Raw genomic sequence first — 22,460 nt, forward strand, 5'->3', positions numbered from 1 at the left:
AGAGAGAGAGACACACACAGACGCACGCACACACGCACACACGCAACACACGCACGACCGCACACACGCACACATCTTCTCGCCATGTGAAATTTAATTTAGGGACGAAAAAACGATATTTGCTATGGACACAAAAGTTTAAAGTCGATTTGAAATTTTGAATTCGATCAGGTACTATAGTGATGTACGCAATATGGACGTTATAGTTTAACTACGCAGTACTTACCACCAGGTACAATTTACTTTCAGTTAGAACAGAAGATGAATAATATTATTAAAACCTACGCGAGATATATTAAATTAGTCGAAAGCAACCCTGTTTTACTCGCATGGCAGTCGGAATCATCGACCAATTTCGACCTATTAAGTAGGTCATCTTGAAGGACGAGTGCTAAGAGGACGTCGCGTCACTCAAGAATGAAGAAGATGAATATTTACCAATTATAATCATGTAGTGCATCCCTTCGCTGTGGATCTTGTTGACAAACTGTGGCAGTTCGGCGAACTTCTCCTTGTCGTACGTGAAGTCGTTGCGATTCCTCATGTAGTCAATGTCGTTCCATTGCACGTCCTGAGAACACGAATAAATTATGTTATTGAAAAAAAAATTGTATACCCTACTTGGAGTATGTTACAATTTAAGACATAAATTGCTAAATATATTTGACATCAATATTTTTTATTCCGCAAAAGTTAACCACGGTTATTCCGGAGATATACTTGAACAGACAACTATTACACCCTAGTTTATGGATCTTTCGCGTGTGACAATTCGTGTATATAAAAAAGCAATATACGTTCTTGCAACCAAGTCTCGTATGCGAAGTAGTCATCCAGAAAAAATCGTATAAGAGTCTCTAGAATATCTTAAAATATTCTTATAATACGTACAAAGGGAATGCCCGCATCTCTGTTAGCCTGCCACACTTGTTTAGTGACATTCAAATTTCCGTACTCGAATCTGAAAATAAAAGGATTTAATGAGTTAGGCCTTAACAAGTAAAAAAATATTTTACCATTAATTTATTGGCAACATTAAACCGTAGTTGAAATACGGACTTACTACTCAAAATTAAATTATATAATTATTTCTGATATCTATTTGGAAAATATGTAAATCAGATAATTAACGGTTACCATAATCCAAACCACGCAATACTATGTAAATCAGAAAAAAGTTAGGGATTTTTTAACAACTCCAACAATCCAATTATTAGTAAAGACCAGGTCAAAATACCCGGAATCGGCGGGAATACACGAAAAGATTGATGAAGGTGAAGGAAACACGAGATATGCCAGAATCGTGCAAACTGGCAATCCATAGCCTCTGCCCTACTCTATGGGATAGAGTATGTATGTATGTCCAATCCACTCACTTGCACAGATGGAACCCTAACGCCCAGTAAGGCGGCATGAACGGCCTCCCGATCAGCTCCGTGTATTGTGACACCACGTCCTTGGGCGAGGGTCCCGCGAACACGAACAGGTTGAGGACACCGCCGATGGTGCGGTACGTGATGCCCGGCGTCGGCTGTAGAACTACATCTGAGGAACAACAGCATCGTTAATGAGGCAGTTGAAATAGAATTTTTTTGGTCTCGCAGGAAAAATCATGTTATGGATGTCATTTTCAAACCCGGGGAGCGGAAGAAAGGTTTATCGGATTCACCAGCTTTCCGACCCAAGGTGTCACCTAAATGACCCTGAGTCCCACCAATTTTATCCCAGCATACCAACAGACACCCATGGGCTGCTTCTGCGGTCCGTAAGACGGTTCCGAGGGGTCATGAATGCAATTTATTTCGCCGAACCCGTTTCGAAACAATATTCACGACTCATCTCTATTGAAGCACAGAGATCCTCATTTTAAATGCAGTACAATGATTTCGAGCTGCATAGCATGTTGTATTCGCAGTATTGTTTGAACTAAAGGCACGCATTCCCTGCTACGCGGCCACGACTTCCTCTAGTAATAGCCCCTTTAATCATCTCTTACGATTAGCAGGAGATACCATGGCGAAATTCTTTAAATGACCCCATACCACAGAACGGGAGAGAGTAACTCTAATACACTCCATAGCATGTGGACTGGTGTCCAGTTAGGATATATTGATGAAATTATCCCTCGCCAGACAATTATGCCGGTCTATTCAAACTCATTCATCCTCAATATGCCTAGCTTCTCCAACCTTAACAAGTAATGATAATTTAAAAAATACTACACCATGCAATCCAGAAATGAGTATATACAAAAGGACCATTACCCATAGCGTTAGAGTTAAGTAGAAGTGCACCGTGACTGTTGCCGTTCTGTTCCACTGCCAAGTAAAATGGATGCGAGCCGTACAGATTCATCTACAACAATGCACAAAATAATGTGACTCCGAGGCAGTAGTGATACAGAAGAAATAAAACAATTCATCTACAATAATGTACTAAATAATATGTTGACTCTGGTGCAGTAGTGATGTTACAGTTTAAATAAACCTATTTTACCGATGTTATCGCGGTTATTTATAAATATGATAATATAAATAAAAATTCAGAAAAAAGATTAATAATAAATTGAAAAAGAAAGATATTTAAAAGGCTTTATAAATCCCGAATAAAACAGACCGATGATACTATATTAGTTTGTGAGACAAAAGGAGTAATTCCCTACAAAAATAAAAACATGTATTCAAGATCTATCAAAGTATATAAAAGTAGTTTAATCATAAAAGAAGTATACAATGTTATATTAAAGTTCAACATTCTACATTACTATTAGTACAATAAAGGTTATAAAATTACTTTCTACATACAGGATGTCTCATTAATAAGGTATCTTGTACAACAAAATACCTAAGTGCAAAACTAAAAGTTATAAAGTATTAATTCAAAAATAAATTTTATTATCACTTACCCCCTCCCTAGGCACTCGGTCTCTATTAAATATAGCGATAGTGTTCCAATTCATATTGTTCATGAACCTTGCTCGTTTCTCGCCCAAGCCGAACACGCGGTTTGTGGGCAGAACGGCCGATATCTGCAGCATTTTGTTTGACAATATCAGACCTCCCACGTCTTGTGTGTTGAAACTGAAATTAATAAAATAAATCGTCTTTTTAAACATAAACGTAAAAACAATTTACATAAGAACTCTATTTATAAAAAAAAATAATAATCACTGTTTCACTATCAACAAGACTATTAGCCGATTTCAATAAACTGTCATAATCGCTAACAGATAAATTCCAAAAATAAACCAATCAGCATTAGTCATTTAGGGACCGTTCAAGTATAGTACATAAGCACTAAAGTGGGGCGGGAGTCTATAGAATATCTTATTTTCGATCACATGGGAAACGGGGTTCTGAACAGTGATTATGTCAACAATATTATTTGTTTTGATAAATAAATAATAATAAAGAAATTTAAACCATTTTTGTAAACATTATACCTATGCTTCTATAGGCATAGTATACGCCGCTCAGAAATCTGCTTTCTTTAGCTGATAAGATGGAGAGGTTAAAAAATAGTAAAATTCTGCGAACGGAATACTTAATAAGCCCCAACATGATAAATAAACTTCACTTCATTGATCTAATTTCACAATCAACTCCGAAAGTGCAATTGTTTTTAATGAAATGAAATGGTGTATCTCCTTACTCAATGCTTAATTATGTATCATCTAAATTAGATTTCTTTTAGAGAATTTATATCCTGTTAATGTCACAATAAAAAATATCATTAAATTAATATTACTTACATGGTAACATTATCGGAATTCCTAATGACTTTGAAGCCAACAAGCGATCCTTCTATCTGCACCCTGTATTTCATAGTTCCTAGTGGTTTAGAAACTAAACTTATCTCCGGGTATGGCGGTTCGAATCTTTTGTTCTCTGGGTCGTAAATCTGTGAATAAACAACTTTATTTTCAACTCCAAAAAGGGATATAACTCGCCCTGGTAAAACTTAAAGTAGTATATTTACTAATTAATTCTAAATTATGTGTCTATTCCAAACACTACTGTCTTTTACATAAATGCCTTGAGCTGACAATTCACTTCTGGGTTGCGTTTTGTAAAACGCAACAGAAGATATAAGATGTATAAACATTGGAAATAAATACAATAAAAAACTCCTTTGTATTTTGGCATTATAAGTGATAGTTAACTATTTAAGACCGAATCCAATATAACTGTTCCACACCCCCCAGGTGAGGATAGCGTTAACGGCTTTTTACCCCGTGTAAAAGGCAAGCTTACTAATATTTGAACTTTTTATAAAATATTTCCTTACAACATACACTGACCTTAACACCCAAAACATCATCCGACAGATATTTGAAATCCATCCGCACAGTTTCGAAATCATCCGGATATCCGGACGGGCGAGCCTTCTCGTAGTACACTGTCATGGCGTGCTTGTCCTCGGTCATGTTTAGGAAACGAAACGTGTCGTATTGTGACGGGTAGTAACAGTATGGAACGCCTATGGTATCCGTGGATTTCCAACAACATCCTGTGAATGATGGTAATTTACTGCATTATTTTGGTGGCTGTATGCAGTTTGACAGACATTGTAGCTTATGTAATTACTGGGTATTACAAGACACAATGATTTCTTATGTTCACACGAATGTTAGACATAAAAATTATACTATTTTGTGGATTTTATCGCCTGTTTTATATTTTAATTTCCTCCCGATGTTTCGAAGACTTTGCTGCCTTCGTAGTCACGGAGCGGACTGAGGTATTGGTCATCTGCATAGTAAAAGTTACAATATCTACCTAAATTTTACAATTATACAACTATAAATTCATCCACTGTCTTAAGATGACGAGCATAGAGCAATGCCACATGGTGTTATCACCACAACACTTATTATAGAAATATTTTTAATAACAAATACCTTATAATTCATTTTAAAACACTACTTACCCCGCCTAGCACAATTCTCCTCATTAACTTCCCCTTGCGGATAACAATCGAAGCGCATATTCTCAGCTACTTTAGCGCACATATCTTGCATTACTTCGGCTGGCCGTTCGGAGTAACTCTTCTTGTTATACTCGTTCTTTCGCCTGGCTTCGGTCGCATTGCTTCTATTCTTTGTGCTTAGATTGTTGTGGTCGTGGTAGCGGTATTCTGGAGACACCTGATGGTAGAAAAATATGCTCGGTAAAATTTTAATTTAGATATATACTTGTCTACAGCATTTATGGGCCGGTTGAGCGGAGTGACCAAAAAAATACCACACCGATTTTTCCAATGAAATCATATTGGTTATTGGATAATAATTCCAATAAGGCGATCTCATTTTCTGACTTCGTACATTAAAAGTCCTTAATAATTTAATACACAGAGTGTTTCATAATTAGTTTAATTTTTTAATGTTACCTTTTCATACGGCATAGGAGATAGCGGCTTCTTCACACTTTCTGGATGTGTTCTTTCCCATAGTTTTCTGTGAAGGAAAATACCTTAAGGAATTTTCTAAACATTATACTTTTGATGAGATTTAATTTGATAAATTTACTCTATTGCGTGCTATAATAATTTATTAATGGGCATTTGCCCTGTTGTGTGGCACTATCATACAACAGGGGAAAATACGCCTGAAATAAAAAAAAAATATATTTAACACATAAGACCTTTATAAATTACTAACCGATAATGTTCCTCGCCCCAAGCCCCGCCCATAGCGCCGCCGACTGCCCACCACGCGCCCACGCACAGCGCACACACCAGGGTGATGCCCAACATTCCTGACCCCACACCAGGCAAACTCTCCCAAAGCCGTTGTAACGGGTTGCGATGCTCCGAGAAGCGCTGATATCTAGAACAATATACAATGGTAACTATATAAAATGATATATAATATGTATGTTGTTGTTCAATCAAATGTCATTGATTACATTAGAAGTAAGGAGAGACTGTGTGGACTGTGTGCTTCTATACAAAATCATCCATAATTTGATTGACAGTCCATTACTTCTGCAAAATGTATTTTTGAAGGTACCCCGCGCACCTGAGCGTCTTTGTCGAAAATAAGATTTATTTTACATTCAAGGTTGTAGAACTCTTTATTGCAAGAATGCCTTTATAAGACGTGCTTGTATAATATTTAATGAAAATAATGAACTGTTTGATATAGATATTTTCAATTGTAGTATACCCCGTTTGAAAAAGTATTTCAATGTGAAAATAAAACAGGTATGTTGCTAATTAGATTAGAACCATGGCCGTGGTTGTGTTATGAGTTATATGTACAGCGGCGACAATTTATTTAAATATTGTATAAAAGCGCAATAATAATAAAAATATATGTATAATAAGAAATGTGCAATAGTAGGTGGTGGAGCTTAGCCAATAAAACTTATAGATATATATACTATTATATTAAGGGAACTATAGGTCCTATTTATTGTTTAATAAAGCATTGTATGTTTTTTTTTTGTGTATGACCGTTTGTTTCTTAAATAAATAAATAAAATAAAAAAAAAAATAAAAAATAAAATTACAATCATCATATTATGTATCAAGTTTCTATGTTATCAGCCTTATCTTCTTTAGCATTTAGAAGTCCACTGCTGAACATGGGCCTCCCTTAAAATGTTCCAGACAACTCATTTAGCAGATTTAGACACAATATTTTATACTTTGCCCGAAACATAATTTAATTCATTTTGTATGTATAAGTAAAAAAATATTTGCAAGTTGCCCAGAATTGTAATTTATGAGCAAACTGAATATGAATTGTAATTTATAATAGGCGACCGAGCCACCATTTCCCAAATCAAAGCGATCATAATTTTGACGCCTAAGTATATTTCTGCTAGGATTTATAGGCGCATGTTTTTTTTACTCTAGTTTAAATATTCACACACCTCACCGAACAATATGTTGTATTGTGAGATCCATTTTATTTAAATTCTGAGAACATCACAAATCACAGTACACAATATTCACAAACTTATTTCTTATAATTTGCATAAGCAAAAACAGCAGAGTAAACAGATTTCTCTGAACCAAGCCATTTATATGCATTTCTATAAATACTAAAGTTCAAAGGTGATTGATTTATGTTTCAAAACAAGATAAATAAAACAAAGAAAGTGTATTGTTAAAATGGTGATTCATGTAAATGAATGCATTGTGACACAACATATATGGTTTAAATTCATTTAGGCAAGTAATATGCAGAAAGTAGAGTTATCTCTTATGAATTTTTTGTTTTGGAAATAAGAAGGCAAATGCATAATGAGTACAGATTAAAACAACGCATTGAGATAAATATTTCAGAGATTTGCAAATATTTGTTCTTATCAATAATGATAATTTGTCAACACAACATAAGTCATTGTAGGACATACATGGGTAAACCTGGTTATCTTTTACATACACTGGCTAATTAACAAAATGTAAATTATACCAGAGGCGAATGGTCCATATAACACAACTTCTGCCAGCTTCCCTTTTGAATATATGTAACTATTGAAATAAATTATATTAATAAATGAATAATTGGTATTTATAGCATGGTCAGCTAAAATTTAAATATAATTAGTATTATTAGTACCAAATTTTACCTTTTGCCACCAAATCAACAGTGTAACACTAGACAACAGTAAATAAAACAGACTTATTATCACAGCAATGCTTCGTCCTTTGATAAATAACGTCTATGAATAAGGGAGTTAATCTTAACTATTGGTTTCAATACATCTATGAGCCATTTATGTGTTAGCACAACCAACACATAATCATGCCTGATATATGAATGGCATCCATCCCCCTTACAAACCGAACCATATACACTGGCACTAGACCAGAAAGACAATCAAATAAGTAATATTACTTAATTTGTAAAGCTATACAGCTCGTAATCAGATTAAAATGAAAAACATTTAATTTACCTTTATTTTATTTGTTTTCTTATGCATGTACTATTATGGCCTTTGTTGAACTTTAAATGTATTTTTTATTTTTATGATTCATTTAAAATATTTCCAATATTGTTAATGGTTAAATGTGTCTGACACATAAATTATTAAAGAATTTATATAATTACAGCAAAATAAAATATGGATGTGTAAATATTTTTTAATGTTGGCATGCTAAGAATGTCTGTAATTTAATATTTGTTTTGTTTTCCAGTAGTCTTTTGTTACAAAACCACAAAGGTAAATTGATTTTACAACATACATAATTTGAGCTCATAATATATTAAGTATTATAATCAGGGATGCATTGACTATATTTTCATGGTTAAGTGGCTGAACCAAATTTGAGGAATTTGATATGAAAGTTGAACTCTAAGAATCAATATAGAAGAAATTTATTTATTATATAATAGCCAGAAAGAGGTAGGATATGTATTTTTTTTATTGCTTTGAATGAAGAAATGAGCTTGCCATTCGTCTGACGATAAGCGATATGACTGCTCACAAACAGTGGAAACACTATCCAACACCTTGAATTCTAAGCATTGTTTGGTATTCCACTACACTCGCCATCCTGAGAAATGAGATGTTAAGTCTTATTATGTCCAGTAGATACACTGTCTATTAGTCTATTTTTTTATAGATTGGCCAAGAAAATAAAAATCCTACTTTTAAGGTTATAGCTTAAGGTCCATTTTTCATACATTTTGTTTCACCTTTAATCTGGGTAACTAAACAAGTATTGGCAAGTAAAGAATTTTGTTTGAATGAATTTTAATTTAAAGTTAATTCTAATGTAACAAAATATTTGATTGATTAGGACAAAATTTTGTATCATAATTCATACAGAAGTGTGAAGATCAGCTAAAATCACTATCTGAACTAATGTTAATGTATGGAAATGGCAAAGTGATGCAACTGCAGCTGATGGTAAGTGCGTGGGGTCCAATAAAATATAGACTGAGGAAAGATAATTACCCCTATGCAGTCAACACATTTATTAACTAAGCAACAACATACCTGTGTTCTCTAGAGTTGGATTCCTCCTCATTCCTAGGCTTTGGGATGACGCCACTAAATAAAGGAGCCCTAGCGCTCTTTCCGTTGTACCGCCCGAACGGAGCGAACGAGTTCGACAATTTCCGCTTAAAACTCACATTTTTAGAACCATTTAACGATGTCTCGGTTTGACGATCACTTCGCGAAGACTCACCAACATTCTCAAGAAATTTAGAAGGCTTATCCCCTTCATAATACAAGCGATAGTTTATATTATCATTTAACGTTAACAAATCAGTTTTTGAACTAGGTGATTTATCGCAAAAATCTTCGAAAGAAACTATTTCGTAATCGTCGTCTTCCCCGGATTTCTCCGGTTTGTAGGGTATTTTTGGCATATTTTCTTTGTTTTAATTTTTACGTTCCATGGATCTAATTTTAGGAGGCGAAAAACGATTGCAAACCTCAATAGTGAATATGAAGCGAATTACAATTCTATAGTTGATTAATTATGTATATAATAATTTATAATAAAAACAAATGAATATTAATATCCTTAACGGTTCAACTGCAAAATTATCGCAATTTGTAATTTGTTTATTTCTTCTGTCAAAATGTGCGAAACAAACCATAGAGCTCAAGTCACAGAGTAAATTTGAATGAATGAAATTCGTAAGGAAAAGGAAGAATTTATAGAAAACGTAAACTTGGTTCAAATAAAAAATATTTCAATGCATATTTTTTAATTAAATATGTTACTTACGTTAGTTAATTTAACCCTCAAACATTTTAATATAGCCATTCGGGAGCAGACGATATTATATCGTCTGCTCCCGAATGGCAAATTAAACAAAGAGCTACCCTCTTTTAGGAAAAAAATGACGATAATTCTAAATTTTTTATCAAATGCGTGAACAACTTTGTGGACGATCGATATAAAAAGCATTTTTTTTTATTTGTGGCGTGTGAATATATAGTGTAATATACAACATGGACTGGAAAAGTGCGAGGATCATTTTAACAGCTACAGCAACAGTAGTAGTCGCGTCACAAGTGGCTAAGAAGATATACAACTATTTTTTCCATTCGAGGAAGTCTTCACATGCCGATGCAAATAATGATGACTCCTGTTGTGAATTAATAAACATCAAAAATCGAGAGATAAACGATGTCATACTATTTTCGGACGATGTTGTTCGACATACGATCAGGATCCCGCCAAATAGAGATATCACAATTTGCGAAAGCAGAGAGCTCAATTGCTTCAAACTAATTAAATACATCAAATCGGCACGAGAGACGTTGGACGTTTGTATGTATTTAATTACCAGTAGCGAAATAGCTGAACAAATTATAAGATTGGGACAAAAACACGTTTTAGTAAGAATTGTTGTTGACAGCGATATGGCTTACACACCTCCGTCGCAAATAAAAAAATTGAAAGAATATAGTAAGTAATTTAGTTTCTTTTTTAACTTATTGATACCTAATTTATCATTATTATAAAATAAAATTCATATTTTAAAAAAATTACAATATGATAACTGTACCAAAGTCATAAAATATGTGGTTCAAGAGGGTCCTCAGGCCACTGTGCCGTTTAAACAGAAGAGCATGCAATATTTATTTTCAGTGTCCATACTCAAACAGTAATATAATGTTTTTTTACAGGTTTTATCGAAGTTCAAACTAACAATAAATCTATATTAATGCATCATAAGTTCTGCATCATTGACGGGCCAAAAGCCATTAAACGGAAAAATATATTAAAATCATATGCTGAAAAATTAAATGTGCACACACAACACATAAAATTAACAAAACCACCAACAAAACCAAAGCCTGTTAGAGGTTTTGTTATGTCAGGTTCATTGAATTGGTCTACTCATGCTATGGTGTCAAACCACGAGAGTGTAATAGTGACTTCACATTCTAATATCGTTAGTAAATTCGAAAAAGAATTTGAAACTTTATGGGTGGAGAATGAGCCAGTAAGTTTTTTTAAACATTTGCTTTCTTATCTATCTTGATCGATTTTAAATCTACTACACTGAATTTTCATTACATTTTTCAGGCACTGGTTTCATCAATGTGTTAATAAATCGAAGTAAAAGGTGTATATAAAAACTTAAGGTGAGTGATATTCCAATTGCTCAAATGATGTGTAATAAAACAAGATATTTGTTTGTTACGTTTTTATTCGTTTTATGTTCGAGGTTGTTGATATTTTCATTTTATTTTCATTCATATTATTCATTATCATTATCATTTTCAATAAATTTTCAAGCAATATTGATCGACGAGGATAATCTTCGACATAACATTCTGTTACAGCGCCCTCTACATTTTATTTTGATTTCGTAAGTCTTAAATGACAGAAGGGCAATCATAGACAACTCCATGTGCACTTCAGTTTCGATCGATCATATGTTTTCTTTGTGTAGTTTTTTCAGCCGCTGTAATTCGAATTGGTTAGAATTTTCATCGTTTATGTACGCGATAATAAATTCATTATTAGTTCTAACAGTGATTTCCGGGCTCAGTAGAGTGTCGTTGTGTTAAAATATTTTTTTAGGACCGAAATTAAGTGGTGCATACAAGTGCATTATTGTGTGCACGTGCTTGCATTCTTCAGGCTAATTCCAAAGTTTCAGTTTTCAAACCGACTGAAAACTGTTGTAGTATACAAAAGAACGTTTGTACCGCCTATTTAACGCGTCGCAGTCGCGAAATTTGCCGTTTTCACGTTAAAACGTGCATTTGAAAGTGTTGCAGGAGATGATAGGTTGGAATCCTCGTTTCGGTTATTTTTTTCGTCGTGTTTTCTTCATGGATTATTGTTTTGGGATGTTTAACCTCATGGATGAAGTGCTAGTGGTACGTACAAATAATATTAACGCATAATATGCACTTTTTGTAAAGAAAAACAGCGAAATTTAGAAGGGCATTCCAGAAAGGTCATGTTGTTATTATTTGTATTTGCCCAGGATAGTACCACATTCTTTGTGTTTAGTGTTGTTTTAAAGATTTTTAATATATGGCAGGTTATTTACTCTTTTTCAAAAGTACTGACATTGTTTTAAAGTCACAATAAAATAATAAATTAAACATAACCTACATTGACAAGTAATATGCACCAACATTGAGTGCCAAAAATATTTGTTCATAAAGAATTTAATATAAAATTATATTGTTTCATATACTGCAATTTAAGAGTCCTTTTTACTCTATAAAAATTGATTGCCCCTACACAATAATTATTCTTAAGCTATGGCAGTTTTGATCCCGGAGTATTGTATTTTTGTTAGTTGTTTGTGATAATTATAGAATCTTTGTGTTATGTCATACTTTGCCAAGGGTATGTTTTCTTGTTTGTCAGTGCAGGAAATGATGATAAATTATGTTCAATGTTATATAATTTATATTACAGCAAAAAATGGTTTTGTTACTAAACTATATTTTTATATTTTATTAAATACTCCTAATTATTTTCCAATAATATTAAGGTGCAGGTTCTAACTATTGTCACAGGGTGTTTAAACAAATTATTATTTTTTGTTCCAGATAAATGCGGCCATAATGAAATACATGTGCAAGTGTAATTGTGCCACGGATGGTTCAGTGCCGCAGTGTTGGATAAATAGTGAAAACGATATGTACATAACATGAGATAAACGTGGCGAATTTGGCGAGAACACGTCGTGTGATTGGAAAACGATAGATTCAAAAAATATTCTTATTGGTGAACACATGATCAAATTCCATGAGGGGTGTGTGTGTAGTATGGAAAACTATCGGAAATGTTCCTCTAAAAATACTTGAAGCCTCTTTTTAGTGTAATTAAGGATATATATCAAAGTAATCTGATTTACACAATGTGTTCACGTCAAAAGTTATTGGTGTAAACAGTTTTAAAAATGTGGTTAGTAAGTGTGCACATTGGATGCAGTGTTTTCCACGAGATGGCGCTGCTCGGATTGTTGCTGAGTAAGTGAGATACTTGTTTAACCACCGTCTGCTAGATGGCGTTGGTAAGTACGAGTCATTGTTGTTCAGAGCCATCTAGTGTAGAGTAGAAAAAATATAATTATGATGAGTGTCGATAGATGGCGCTTTATATATTTTTTTTTTATAAAATTTTCTTTTAAAAAATCTCGCTACCTAGGTATTTTGTCGTTTATTTTATTGCTAGTAGATTTTTTTGTGAGATATATTTAAATTTATAAGACTAGTTATATAAAAATGACTACGGTTACTCGACGACAGATGTCGCTAGTGGTAGCTAAAGTTCGTAACTGCATCGGTATAATTTTTAAGAATTTAACCAATTCCACCAAAAATAACTAGGTTTGCCAAAATATTTATGTTACTGGATAACAAAATACTTAGTTTTGAAAGCGATTCTTAAATTTATAAGCATGCAGACTAATAATTTGAATTAATTTAGTATAAACATAACAGCAGCTCAGGTGGATCGATTTTATGGAGACATCCTCAGTTGTATTTCACAATATTATTGTTCTGTTTGATACTCAACCCGGTGCGACTTAAACTCATACAATGTTTTAGATATCCATAAACTGTTGATACCTAATACCTAAATCATATTTCTAGAACCAATAAATTCTATTAAATCAATCATTAGCGGGATATCAATTTGTGAAATTATATTCGACAGTCGTATCAGAACATATTGCGCAAGATAACACAAGTTGAATGGAATTGCACAATTTGATTCATACGCTGTTAATATTTTTACCCGATACAAAACGTGGTGCAATATTACACTTTGAAAATCTTGATACCTATAATATTATCGTATGTTTTGTTTGAAATAACGTGCTTCTTTAGCTGTCGATTTTGTAAAGACAAAAACTTCGGTACAAAGTGAGTGTTTTGAAACGGATTCTATTTATTTATTTAAGTGATCCTATCAAATATATTTATTTTACTGCAACGACCTCTGAAAATAGTCGTAACACAGATTTGTCCTTAGTATGCAGATAAAATGAAAAAAATTGCGATATACTATCAAATACTATCAAATATAAATTATAGCTCAGATATTTCATTAACAAAGGTCTTTGTCTTTGTGAATCTTAATTACCTATTTTTATGTTGAATTTATCATAAAATTTTGATAATGCACCAGTTATTTTTGGAAGTAGGCATTAGGATACATGTTATATTTAATATCTTGGTGTAGAAACCTAATTGCGATGTATTTTACTTTGAGATTTCGAAATCTGTCTGTTGCTATTGTATGTTGTTAGTAATAAGGACAGTTACCGTAGTTACAATTCATATTAATATTCAAATATCATTTTCATTAACTTCATGTTAGCACATATAGTAACATACTTTTTACATTAGATCTTCCAATAAACATTTTCAACAATTTAAGTCGTTACGACTCAGTTTTTCTCATTAAGTCTAGCGCACATTCATATAAGCAGAATCTACATTCTAGGCATCGTTCTGAGAGTTCTTCAAATTCCTATTACCTGGAGAATCTAACAGAAAGATTCCGAGAATACTTTTATACTGTCTCTGAATACTAAAATGAATATAATAAAGGGCGAATCTTGTATAGTGAATTTTTTTTAAGAAAACTAATAAGTGCAGCGTACTCCGAAATAAAATTAACTTTATTTTACGTATACATATAAGGAAAAATATTCATTTTCTAAAGAAAAATATAATTATTGTTAACAACAAATTCGAAATGTTTTTGTTGATTTCTAAAGAACAATAAATTATATAATATATTAATAAGAATTTCGGAATCTCGGAATCTTAACGAAATACTGTCTGTATTATTTTTGGAATATACATATTGAAGCTGTCGGTGTAATGCGCTCGAATTATCAACTCGATTTACAAAAAATACTAAAATGTTAAACCATTACAATATTCAAATCGATCCCTAAATCAACATAAACGTTTTCATTCGATACAATATCGACACCCCACTGATCGATAGAATTCAAATGTTGCGTTTGTGACTTATAAAGTTTGTACCAAGTGTAGTGGGCCTTTATGATTCGTTTCCTGCGAAGTGCGTGTTATATTACATTTCTGGACAAAACATCCGGTGTTGTTAACCCTTTTACGGCTTTGTTTGTAAATATGTATGTAAAAAACACAACATTTGAAATATTAAGTGCGTGAGTCAGGGCGGGGGTGGTGGAGTCCATAGCAAGACGAATACACTATTCTAGTTCGCATGGTCAGTGAGGAATAATTTCTGATTGTTCTGGTTAGTTTTAAGAATATGAACTATATATAATATTATGTTATAATTGGGGATGGAAAATCATATTGGGTGAGATCAATAATACTAGTAAAAAAGTCCAATGTCTAACGACAATGCACAATAAGATGATAAAAATGTCTAGGATTTTCTTAAACAGGCTCCATTAGAACGGTAAAAAATGCACGAATCGCAAATTAAAATACCAAAAAAGAAACAAAATATTTTAATATCTGGTGCCGCTATGGCTGGTGTCTCAAAACTATGACAAACAAGAATCTATAATTTATTCCACTTAAAAATTCGTGTCGAGATTCCCTCTGCTAGGTAACATCGTTTTTGTAAATTTTTATGTTGCAATGAACGCCCTGTCAATATTGTAACCGCCTTGGTTTGCACGTTTTCAAACTTAAGATATAAGTAACCAGGCTGACGAGCGCAATTCATTGCTTCCTTAATTCGAAGTTAAAGGTTTTGTAGCAAGTATTTGTGCTCTGTATAGGCTTTAGTATTTTAATTCCATTCCGAGACGGTCCTAAGACGTAACTAGGGTAACTTTTTATCGAAGAGACTTTTTTAACCGTTTAGTCACAGCAATCTCTTTAAATAGTAAAAACGTAAGTAGCAAAAATTCACGCGCCGCAATGCCACCTTCGTCCTCGAAGTCAATAAAAAAGTTTTTGTTAACACTATATAAGGCATTTTGTATTCTTCAGTGCGCACAGAGTAAACATTAAGATCGTTGATTCTGATTTGTACAGTTCATAGAATATACGCAGTTTTATGGCGCAATGAATTATGTGTAGTTTGTTTTACTGTCATTTCACGTATGAATGGATACGGGGGTTGGGTTTTTATGCAAAAGGGGGGTTAATTTTAAATGCGATTAAGGGTTGACAGTCGTAAAAGCTGGTAATGAAAATTTTATGGCTTGTATTAACTAGAAATGGTTGTTAATTTTAATTTATAACGAACTCTGTAAACAAAACTTGCTAGGCAAATGTGTAGGAAGACGTGACGATCGGGGTGGAAACTATTTTAAAAGTAGTATATGGTCATAACGTCGCGCGTTGTTCCGATTGTGTAGGATAAGGTTGTAGAAGCCAAGATTTGCATCATTGGTCAAAATATTCGGCGGTTAAACAACATAACGACTACCATTAGTTCACGATGAATAGCACATTAACATAATACACAAGTGAGTTGACTTGTAAACACTGTCTTTAGCAGCAAGTCCTTGTTTATACACATTGTATGCAGTTAAATAAATAGATAATATACGGCAATATCTAAGAATAGGTAGGACATGTGTATTTTGCATTGAATCATTATTTTGATGCAACGCTTATCTTCTTATCCACACGAATAAAAATAAGGCTGTCATATATTTTGAAATAAACAAGAAAGAATTAGGTACGTAGATTAGACAAAATATGTCGTAAATAGGAAGTTAAATGCGTAATTTGATTGTACAAAATGCGCAGCTTGATTTTTATCAGTTACGAAAGAAAATATCGATATACACAAATATTTTGTATCAAAAGAAATTTTCTGCGTTGTAATATTTATAAATTCTATTTAAATTGCGCATAAAGTGATATAACTGCGTGTCATTAATTCTATTTCTACGGTCGATAAGGTTTACTAAAAATGACGGTATATAAAAATTTATATTGTCCGATTGTTTCATGAAATTGTAGAATGATTAAGTGTTATATGTATGTATAAAAAAGCACGATCAGTGAAATTTGCTTTGTCAAATCAGTGCCTCTAACTACATAACTTATTATATATTATTATTAGCGTTATTTATAGATGTCCCCTACACTATGAACTTAATAGTATAAAATATTAAAATCACATCCATATCGAAAGCTTCCGAACAAACCCCAGTAATACAAACAAAACTTTCTAGTGCACAATTCCGGTAACTTAAAAAAATTGAACTCCAATAGAATACATAAACGTTACGAACAATATGGACGTATTCAAATAAGCCAGTTTTCCACGTAACGCCGTCTAGCCGATGTAATTAACACTTTAAATGCTAAGCGCCGGTCGCGCCATCCTGTGGGCTCATAATTTGGTGAATGTCAAAATCGTTGTCACGGATGGCAAGGTCAATGTCGCATGTCCACGCAATGTTGAGAAAGTTGTTCTTTTTAATTGGGTTTGAAAACGAAATGCATGGGATATTTTGTGTAGTGAATTTGGGGTGTTATTTGAGGGTTTTATTTTATCATCTATCAATTTATGGATGATTTAGTTACCAAAAATATGCTCATGCCAGATACTAGATCTTATGTTATGAAGAATAGATGTTATTTATTTATTAAATTAAGTGAAAATTTGTAATAATTATTTACCATCAGGTGTCCCAGTACGATTGCCGAACTTTTGCCACATAAACAATTTTAGAAATGTGACTTGTCTAATTAGTCCCGCTATTAGAGTATAATTTTAGTTGGAATTTTGGTTGCTCTAAGAATGAATAGGGAAACTGAAGATCATACACACATACGCAAATACGAATATCATACACCTTTAGCAATTTTTCTTTTCTTCTTCATTCCATTTCGTAGTACTTTCGGCTCTGTTCACTAATTGATGGTGTATTCTAAAAAATATTAAGTCTTGAGCTACATATAGTTTCTTAAGATACAGGCTTGTCCTTGTTCAAGAGATAGCGTGTACTTATGATGACGTAGAGATCAATATCTCCCGTTAAATGATTCAATATAATACAAGCAAAATTCTACCCAGAACTTACTAGTGCAGTTGACTAAGGAAAGAAGTCATTCGCGTCTAATACGCTTATTAAAAAAACATTGAATTAGCATTTTAAACGGTGAACCTCTTATAAGAACACACAGTTGAGAACCTTAAATTATGTCGGATATGATATTTAATAAGATATCACATTATACGACATATCACGTTGTCGGAACTTAAAAAAATGTCGTGTGTTACTAACACAGCGCACAAGTACAGATTGTACATTAAATTCTTCAAATGTAAATTACAATATAAAATAATAGCCGCGTTTTTAACGTAAAAAAAAGACCAAACACTCGGTGCAGATCGAGCGGCGTCCGTTCGAAATGTTAACGACCGTCGTTCAAGGTCGGAGCGTACAAATTTTTCATCCGAGTTGCATAACGACAGTTCCCGACATTTCACATCTTTAATCCGGTCAGGTTCGGTTACACGGATAAAAAAATCGATACGGATTCAGATGGTAACGTGTTGGACATGACCCCCACGGAATTGTTTAGTATTTACAAGTTAGCTTTGGTTGCCAAGCGAGCGATTTGTACGAATCAGTGTTTTGTTATTAAAAAAAACTTTAAACAAATTGTGTGTGTTTATCAACTTTGTTTCTTAGTTAAATAGTATGTTACTGGCAGTTTCCACTAGAAAATTCGCTGTGATTCATCTGTGAGGGATCATAAAATGTAGACTAATATTACATAACAATGTAACATAATGATAAATGTAAACCAATTGCTGTTTCGGACTGTATTAGGTATAGATTCACACGCAGGTATTACTAAGTAACAGATATTATGATTGCAAATAAGTCAACGTAGAATAGTAAAGTATGAAATTCACTTTATATACAGCACCTACTTGCATCAGATACATTGCATTACCGACAGTAGTAAAGTAACAAAAAATTAATAAAAAAAGCCTCCTGAAATACCTCCAACTTTAAATACAATATTACTATCTTGTTGATACAAGATATTACCGCATGGTCAAGACAATTTGTTGCTACAGGCGTCGTGTTCGTTTCTTTTTTTTACAATTTTTTTAATAAAAATAATAGAATATAGCGAAACATTGTTGTATGTAAGAATTACAGATAATAAATTGATCTAACTAGTTATTTTGATAATTTTTAATAAAGTAGATTTTTTTGAGTCTAAATACCAAGTCCTAGATCCGCACCTGTACTCACCCAAAACATAATACATATGCCATTTCATGGTTTTAAATGACGCCGAAGCGAGTGATTGATCTATCGCCGCGTCGCTAGTTGCTTTAACAATCGTGTTGTGGATTTACATGGTTGCTTCTACGGTAATTTATTGTCGAGTAATTTGCGAGTGTCTCTGAAATTAAGGGAGAGGTTTTAGATTAAACGTGGGCTGGGTTTTGTATATCAGGAGTCTTGTGTAACTGTATGTAATATTTATTGTATTAAAATACCTTTTGGTATTATGAATGTTAAAGTAATTTGTTTGTTATATTTTCACTGAAACATAAAACTGGCGTTTAATCATCAAGAAATAATATCACATTTTTTAAACGATTTCTCACAAATGCATTCGAAACGGGCGAAGCCGCGAGCAAAACAGTAATATGTACAAAGATACAATAAGAACTGAAGTTTAAAAAAACGTCCAATTGGTTTCATCGTAATCGACGTCTTACAAACAACCTTTGGATAGACAACATTGTCTAGAAAAGATTTTTATCTCTAAAGACTCATTCGTAAAGTCTCGCCGGATCGCGTACCGCAACTTTGTACAAATATATTTTCGTGTAGAAAAGATCGGCTACATTTCAAATTATGGTTAACAAAATCCAATTTTTGTCGTTTTTTTGTGTGCTTTTTATATGACGAAGACGCAACGAAGCCTGCGCTTTGTTATCGATTAGTCCAGTGATTCATATTCATATACAAAACAACGTTCAAGTAATGTGTTGGATGCAGTTTATTTTTTACACCGAGGGTATGATAAAATTACACACATACAACATCACGCATTTATCCCCGAAGGGGTATGCAGAGGCGCAACCAAGGCACCTACTTTTGCCAAGTGTGTTTCGTCCCATGATGTGAAAAACCCTATCACTTTATCTGACCCAGGATTCGAACCCAGGACCTCAGAGCGCTGTCATACCGCGCATGCAGTACAACTACGCCACCGAGGCAGTCAGATAAAATTATGTAGTAAGAAATAAAGTGATATACTAATACAGAACCGATTCATGTTCTTAACTCACGTGCTACCACTAGGTTATTTTAATTGATCAAAATTTAATATCTTTTGAAGGAATAAAGCATCCGCCTATACCGTCACTAAACCTTTATTTAGTATTGTGACAGGATAAAGAGAACCATAAAACTTCATAAATAAAAACACAAAGCTTCGATACTCGTGTAAATCCCTACAACAATAAACTTTATTACCTTATTAATAAGCATAATGCAATAGTTCCTGTTACTTATTCAACTATATACGTTAATTTACGATCAATTTGTGTAAGTACTATTTTTACGAGCAACGAAGGAGTTTTAATGTCGGGGTAAGTTTCGGCACGGGATGAACATACGTAATGATACGGGGGTAGAATATTTAAATATAGCCGCTGTGAGATTAAAATTATGCGTGTTGAAATGATGTGTTCATTGATGCAACAGTTGTTTTGATAACCCCTAATTGTGCTTGAATGTTTGTGTTAGAAAGATCAACGGTCAGGAACGCTCGATAGATATCGTCAGTACATTGATAAGACGGAATCTGTGTAATTACAATGTATATGGAATAATAATAGTGACTTGTTTCCTCGTTGTTCGGTTACTATATGAAATGAAGATGTGCTGTGTGCATACGTTATGTAGTAATATATTTTTTTATTTCTACTGGTAATAATGCGTGTAACAAAAGTGTTGTATGTATCGGCTTTTATTGACATATCTAGAAAATAATATGTATATTGCCCGGGCGTCAATTAATGCAATGGTACATTATGTGTTTGCTAGCTGACTGCGCAAAAAAAACGGTTTTTTAACGTGCTATGAAGGCATTACTTCCTTCATTTAATTATAACAAGAAGATACGGCTATAGCCCGAAGCCAGGTTAATATAGTGGGTTTTGTGCCTCCAAACCTAATCCGCAAAATAAATATTGTTGTTTCTTCCATATATTTATTCTTTGCTTATATTCTAAAGATGAATTGCATTCGCAACCTCAGGCGTCGTAACTTATAATCTATTGAATGTATTCTCCGTGCATGAAAATGACGATTATAAACGCTCCAAATTCCTTCTGTCAATAGAGGATATAATTGAATTTTATGTCTTCTATAAGCAGTCTCCGTCACCTGCGTTGTTAAAAAAAAGAAAGCAAAAAAAAATCCCATCCCCAAAATATTATTTCACCTCTCGTTACTCTATATCTTGTTCTTTTGTGTCGGGCCTCTATTGTCTGACGCGAATTTCCCTAGAATCCCTTTTAAGCAATCAAACCTTTATTTAAAATGGGATAATGCTGATTTATGAGCGACATGTTTGGCGGTTGTGACGTTTGGCGCCCGAGTTTCGGCGACGTCTTCCCGCCAGGTGTGAGTTGCATACGTTTTTTTTTTTCTGAATCCTAGCTTTGTTGGCGGTTCCTTAGTACAATTGATGCAAGATTCGCACAAAAACTCGTTGCAAAACGAGGGGTTAGGGTCAAAATGAAAGAAATCTCACATGGTCCAAACGACCGTTCGCTGCGCTGCGGTCGCGTGCCGGCTTGCCTTAGTTTTTTTTATGCGCAGACGGCGCACACCGAAGCGGTCATGGAGCAGCGACTTAATCTAAGCTACGTGATGTTGCTTAAGAATCTACTTCATTGATTATTTAATCGATTTTGAATAGTCAATGACTCGTTTAAAATTCATCAGACGGCATTTCTTTCATTGTTCGCGGCAAAATTATGGCGATGTAATTATTTTCTTAGACATGGAAAAAAGTGTTGTAGGAAGCTTCCAGACACTGCCCGCTAAAATCCTCCAACGTAATTTTAAAAATCGAACACGCATTCTATTTACAAAATGGCGTAACATGATTGTGAGCGATACTAAATCGTAAACATTATAAAAGTAAAAATACAAATGTTTACATGAAACTGGAAATCACAATCATCGTGGGAATGTGTGTTTTCGACGCATGGTGTGCTCATGTGAGTGTGTGTGGTGTTTAAAAAAGTGACACATCAGTCAATCACATCAGTCATGTGATTACCTAACAATGGTTCCCGCGCTTTTGCTGCTATGAATGAATGAATGAATGAAATGTTGTGACGCATTGATACGCAGCGGGCGGTTGATGGCCGGCTTGTGTCGCGACAATAAATAAATAATAAATTGTGTATTATGCTTGTAAATTTTAATGTTAAGATTGCGGTTCATTATAAACGTATTTGGTTATGATTGATGACATTCTTTCATCGTTGGACATATGTTTGACATCAAACTTTGTGTAATTTTTTATTGTATA

The 22,460-nt window shown here is 33.5% G+C and overlaps 2 protein-coding genes across 4 annotated transcripts in view; one reads left to right on the top strand and one right to left on the bottom strand.

Moving 5' to 3' along the window:
• Positions 1–9,546, bottom strand: part of LOC119189430 (lysosomal alpha-glucosidase-like) — a 29,291-nt gene extending 19,745 nt beyond the window's left edge. The window contains exons 1-11 of the mRNA XM_037438991.1: positions 8,955–9,546; positions 5,660–5,827; positions 5,389–5,455; positions 4,930–5,146; positions 4,301–4,509; positions 3,752–3,900; positions 2,906–3,080; positions 2,265–2,355; positions 1,377–1,545; positions 892–961; positions 439–571 (exon numbers count right to left, since the gene is read on the bottom strand). Coding sequence (XP_037294888.1) covers positions 439–571; positions 892–961; positions 1,377–1,545; positions 2,265–2,355; positions 2,906–3,080; positions 3,752–3,900; positions 4,301–4,509; positions 4,930–5,146; positions 5,389–5,455; positions 5,660–5,827; positions 8,955–9,331 — 1,825 coding nt within the window. The 5' untranslated portion in view covers positions 9,332–9,546. The remainder of the gene's footprint in view (positions 1–438; positions 572–891; positions 962–1,376; positions 1,546–2,264; positions 2,356–2,905; positions 3,081–3,751; positions 3,901–4,300; positions 4,510–4,929; positions 5,147–5,388; positions 5,456–5,659; positions 5,828–8,954) is intronic.
• Positions 9,547–9,804: 258 nt separating this feature from the next.
• LOC115447892 (mitochondrial cardiolipin hydrolase) overlaps positions 9,805–22,460 on the top strand; it is a 165,430-nt gene continuing 152,774 nt past the window's right edge. For 2 of the 3 annotated variants that reach the window (XM_030175181.2, XM_037438871.1), the window contains exons 1-4: positions 9,805–10,383; positions 10,605–10,924; positions 11,008–11,066; positions 12,498–12,964. In XM_030175181.2, coding sequence (XP_030031041.2) covers positions 9,924–10,383; positions 10,605–10,924; positions 11,008–11,031 — 804 coding nt within the window. In that variant the 5' untranslated portion in view covers positions 9,805–9,923 and the 3' untranslated portion in view covers positions 11,032–11,066; positions 12,498–12,964. Of the gene's footprint in view, positions 10,384–10,604; positions 10,925–11,007; positions 11,067–11,326; positions 11,811–12,497; positions 12,965–22,460 lie in introns of those variants that run through there. The other variant, XR_005112391.1, reaches the window with a different exon arrangement.

Source organism: Manduca sexta, chromosome 15 (assembly GCF_014839805.1).
Source record: "Manduca sexta isolate Smith_Timp_Sample1 chromosome 15, JHU_Msex_v1.0, whole genome shotgun sequence".
Taxonomy (NCBI): domain Eukaryota; kingdom Metazoa; phylum Arthropoda; class Insecta; order Lepidoptera; family Sphingidae; genus Manduca; species Manduca sexta.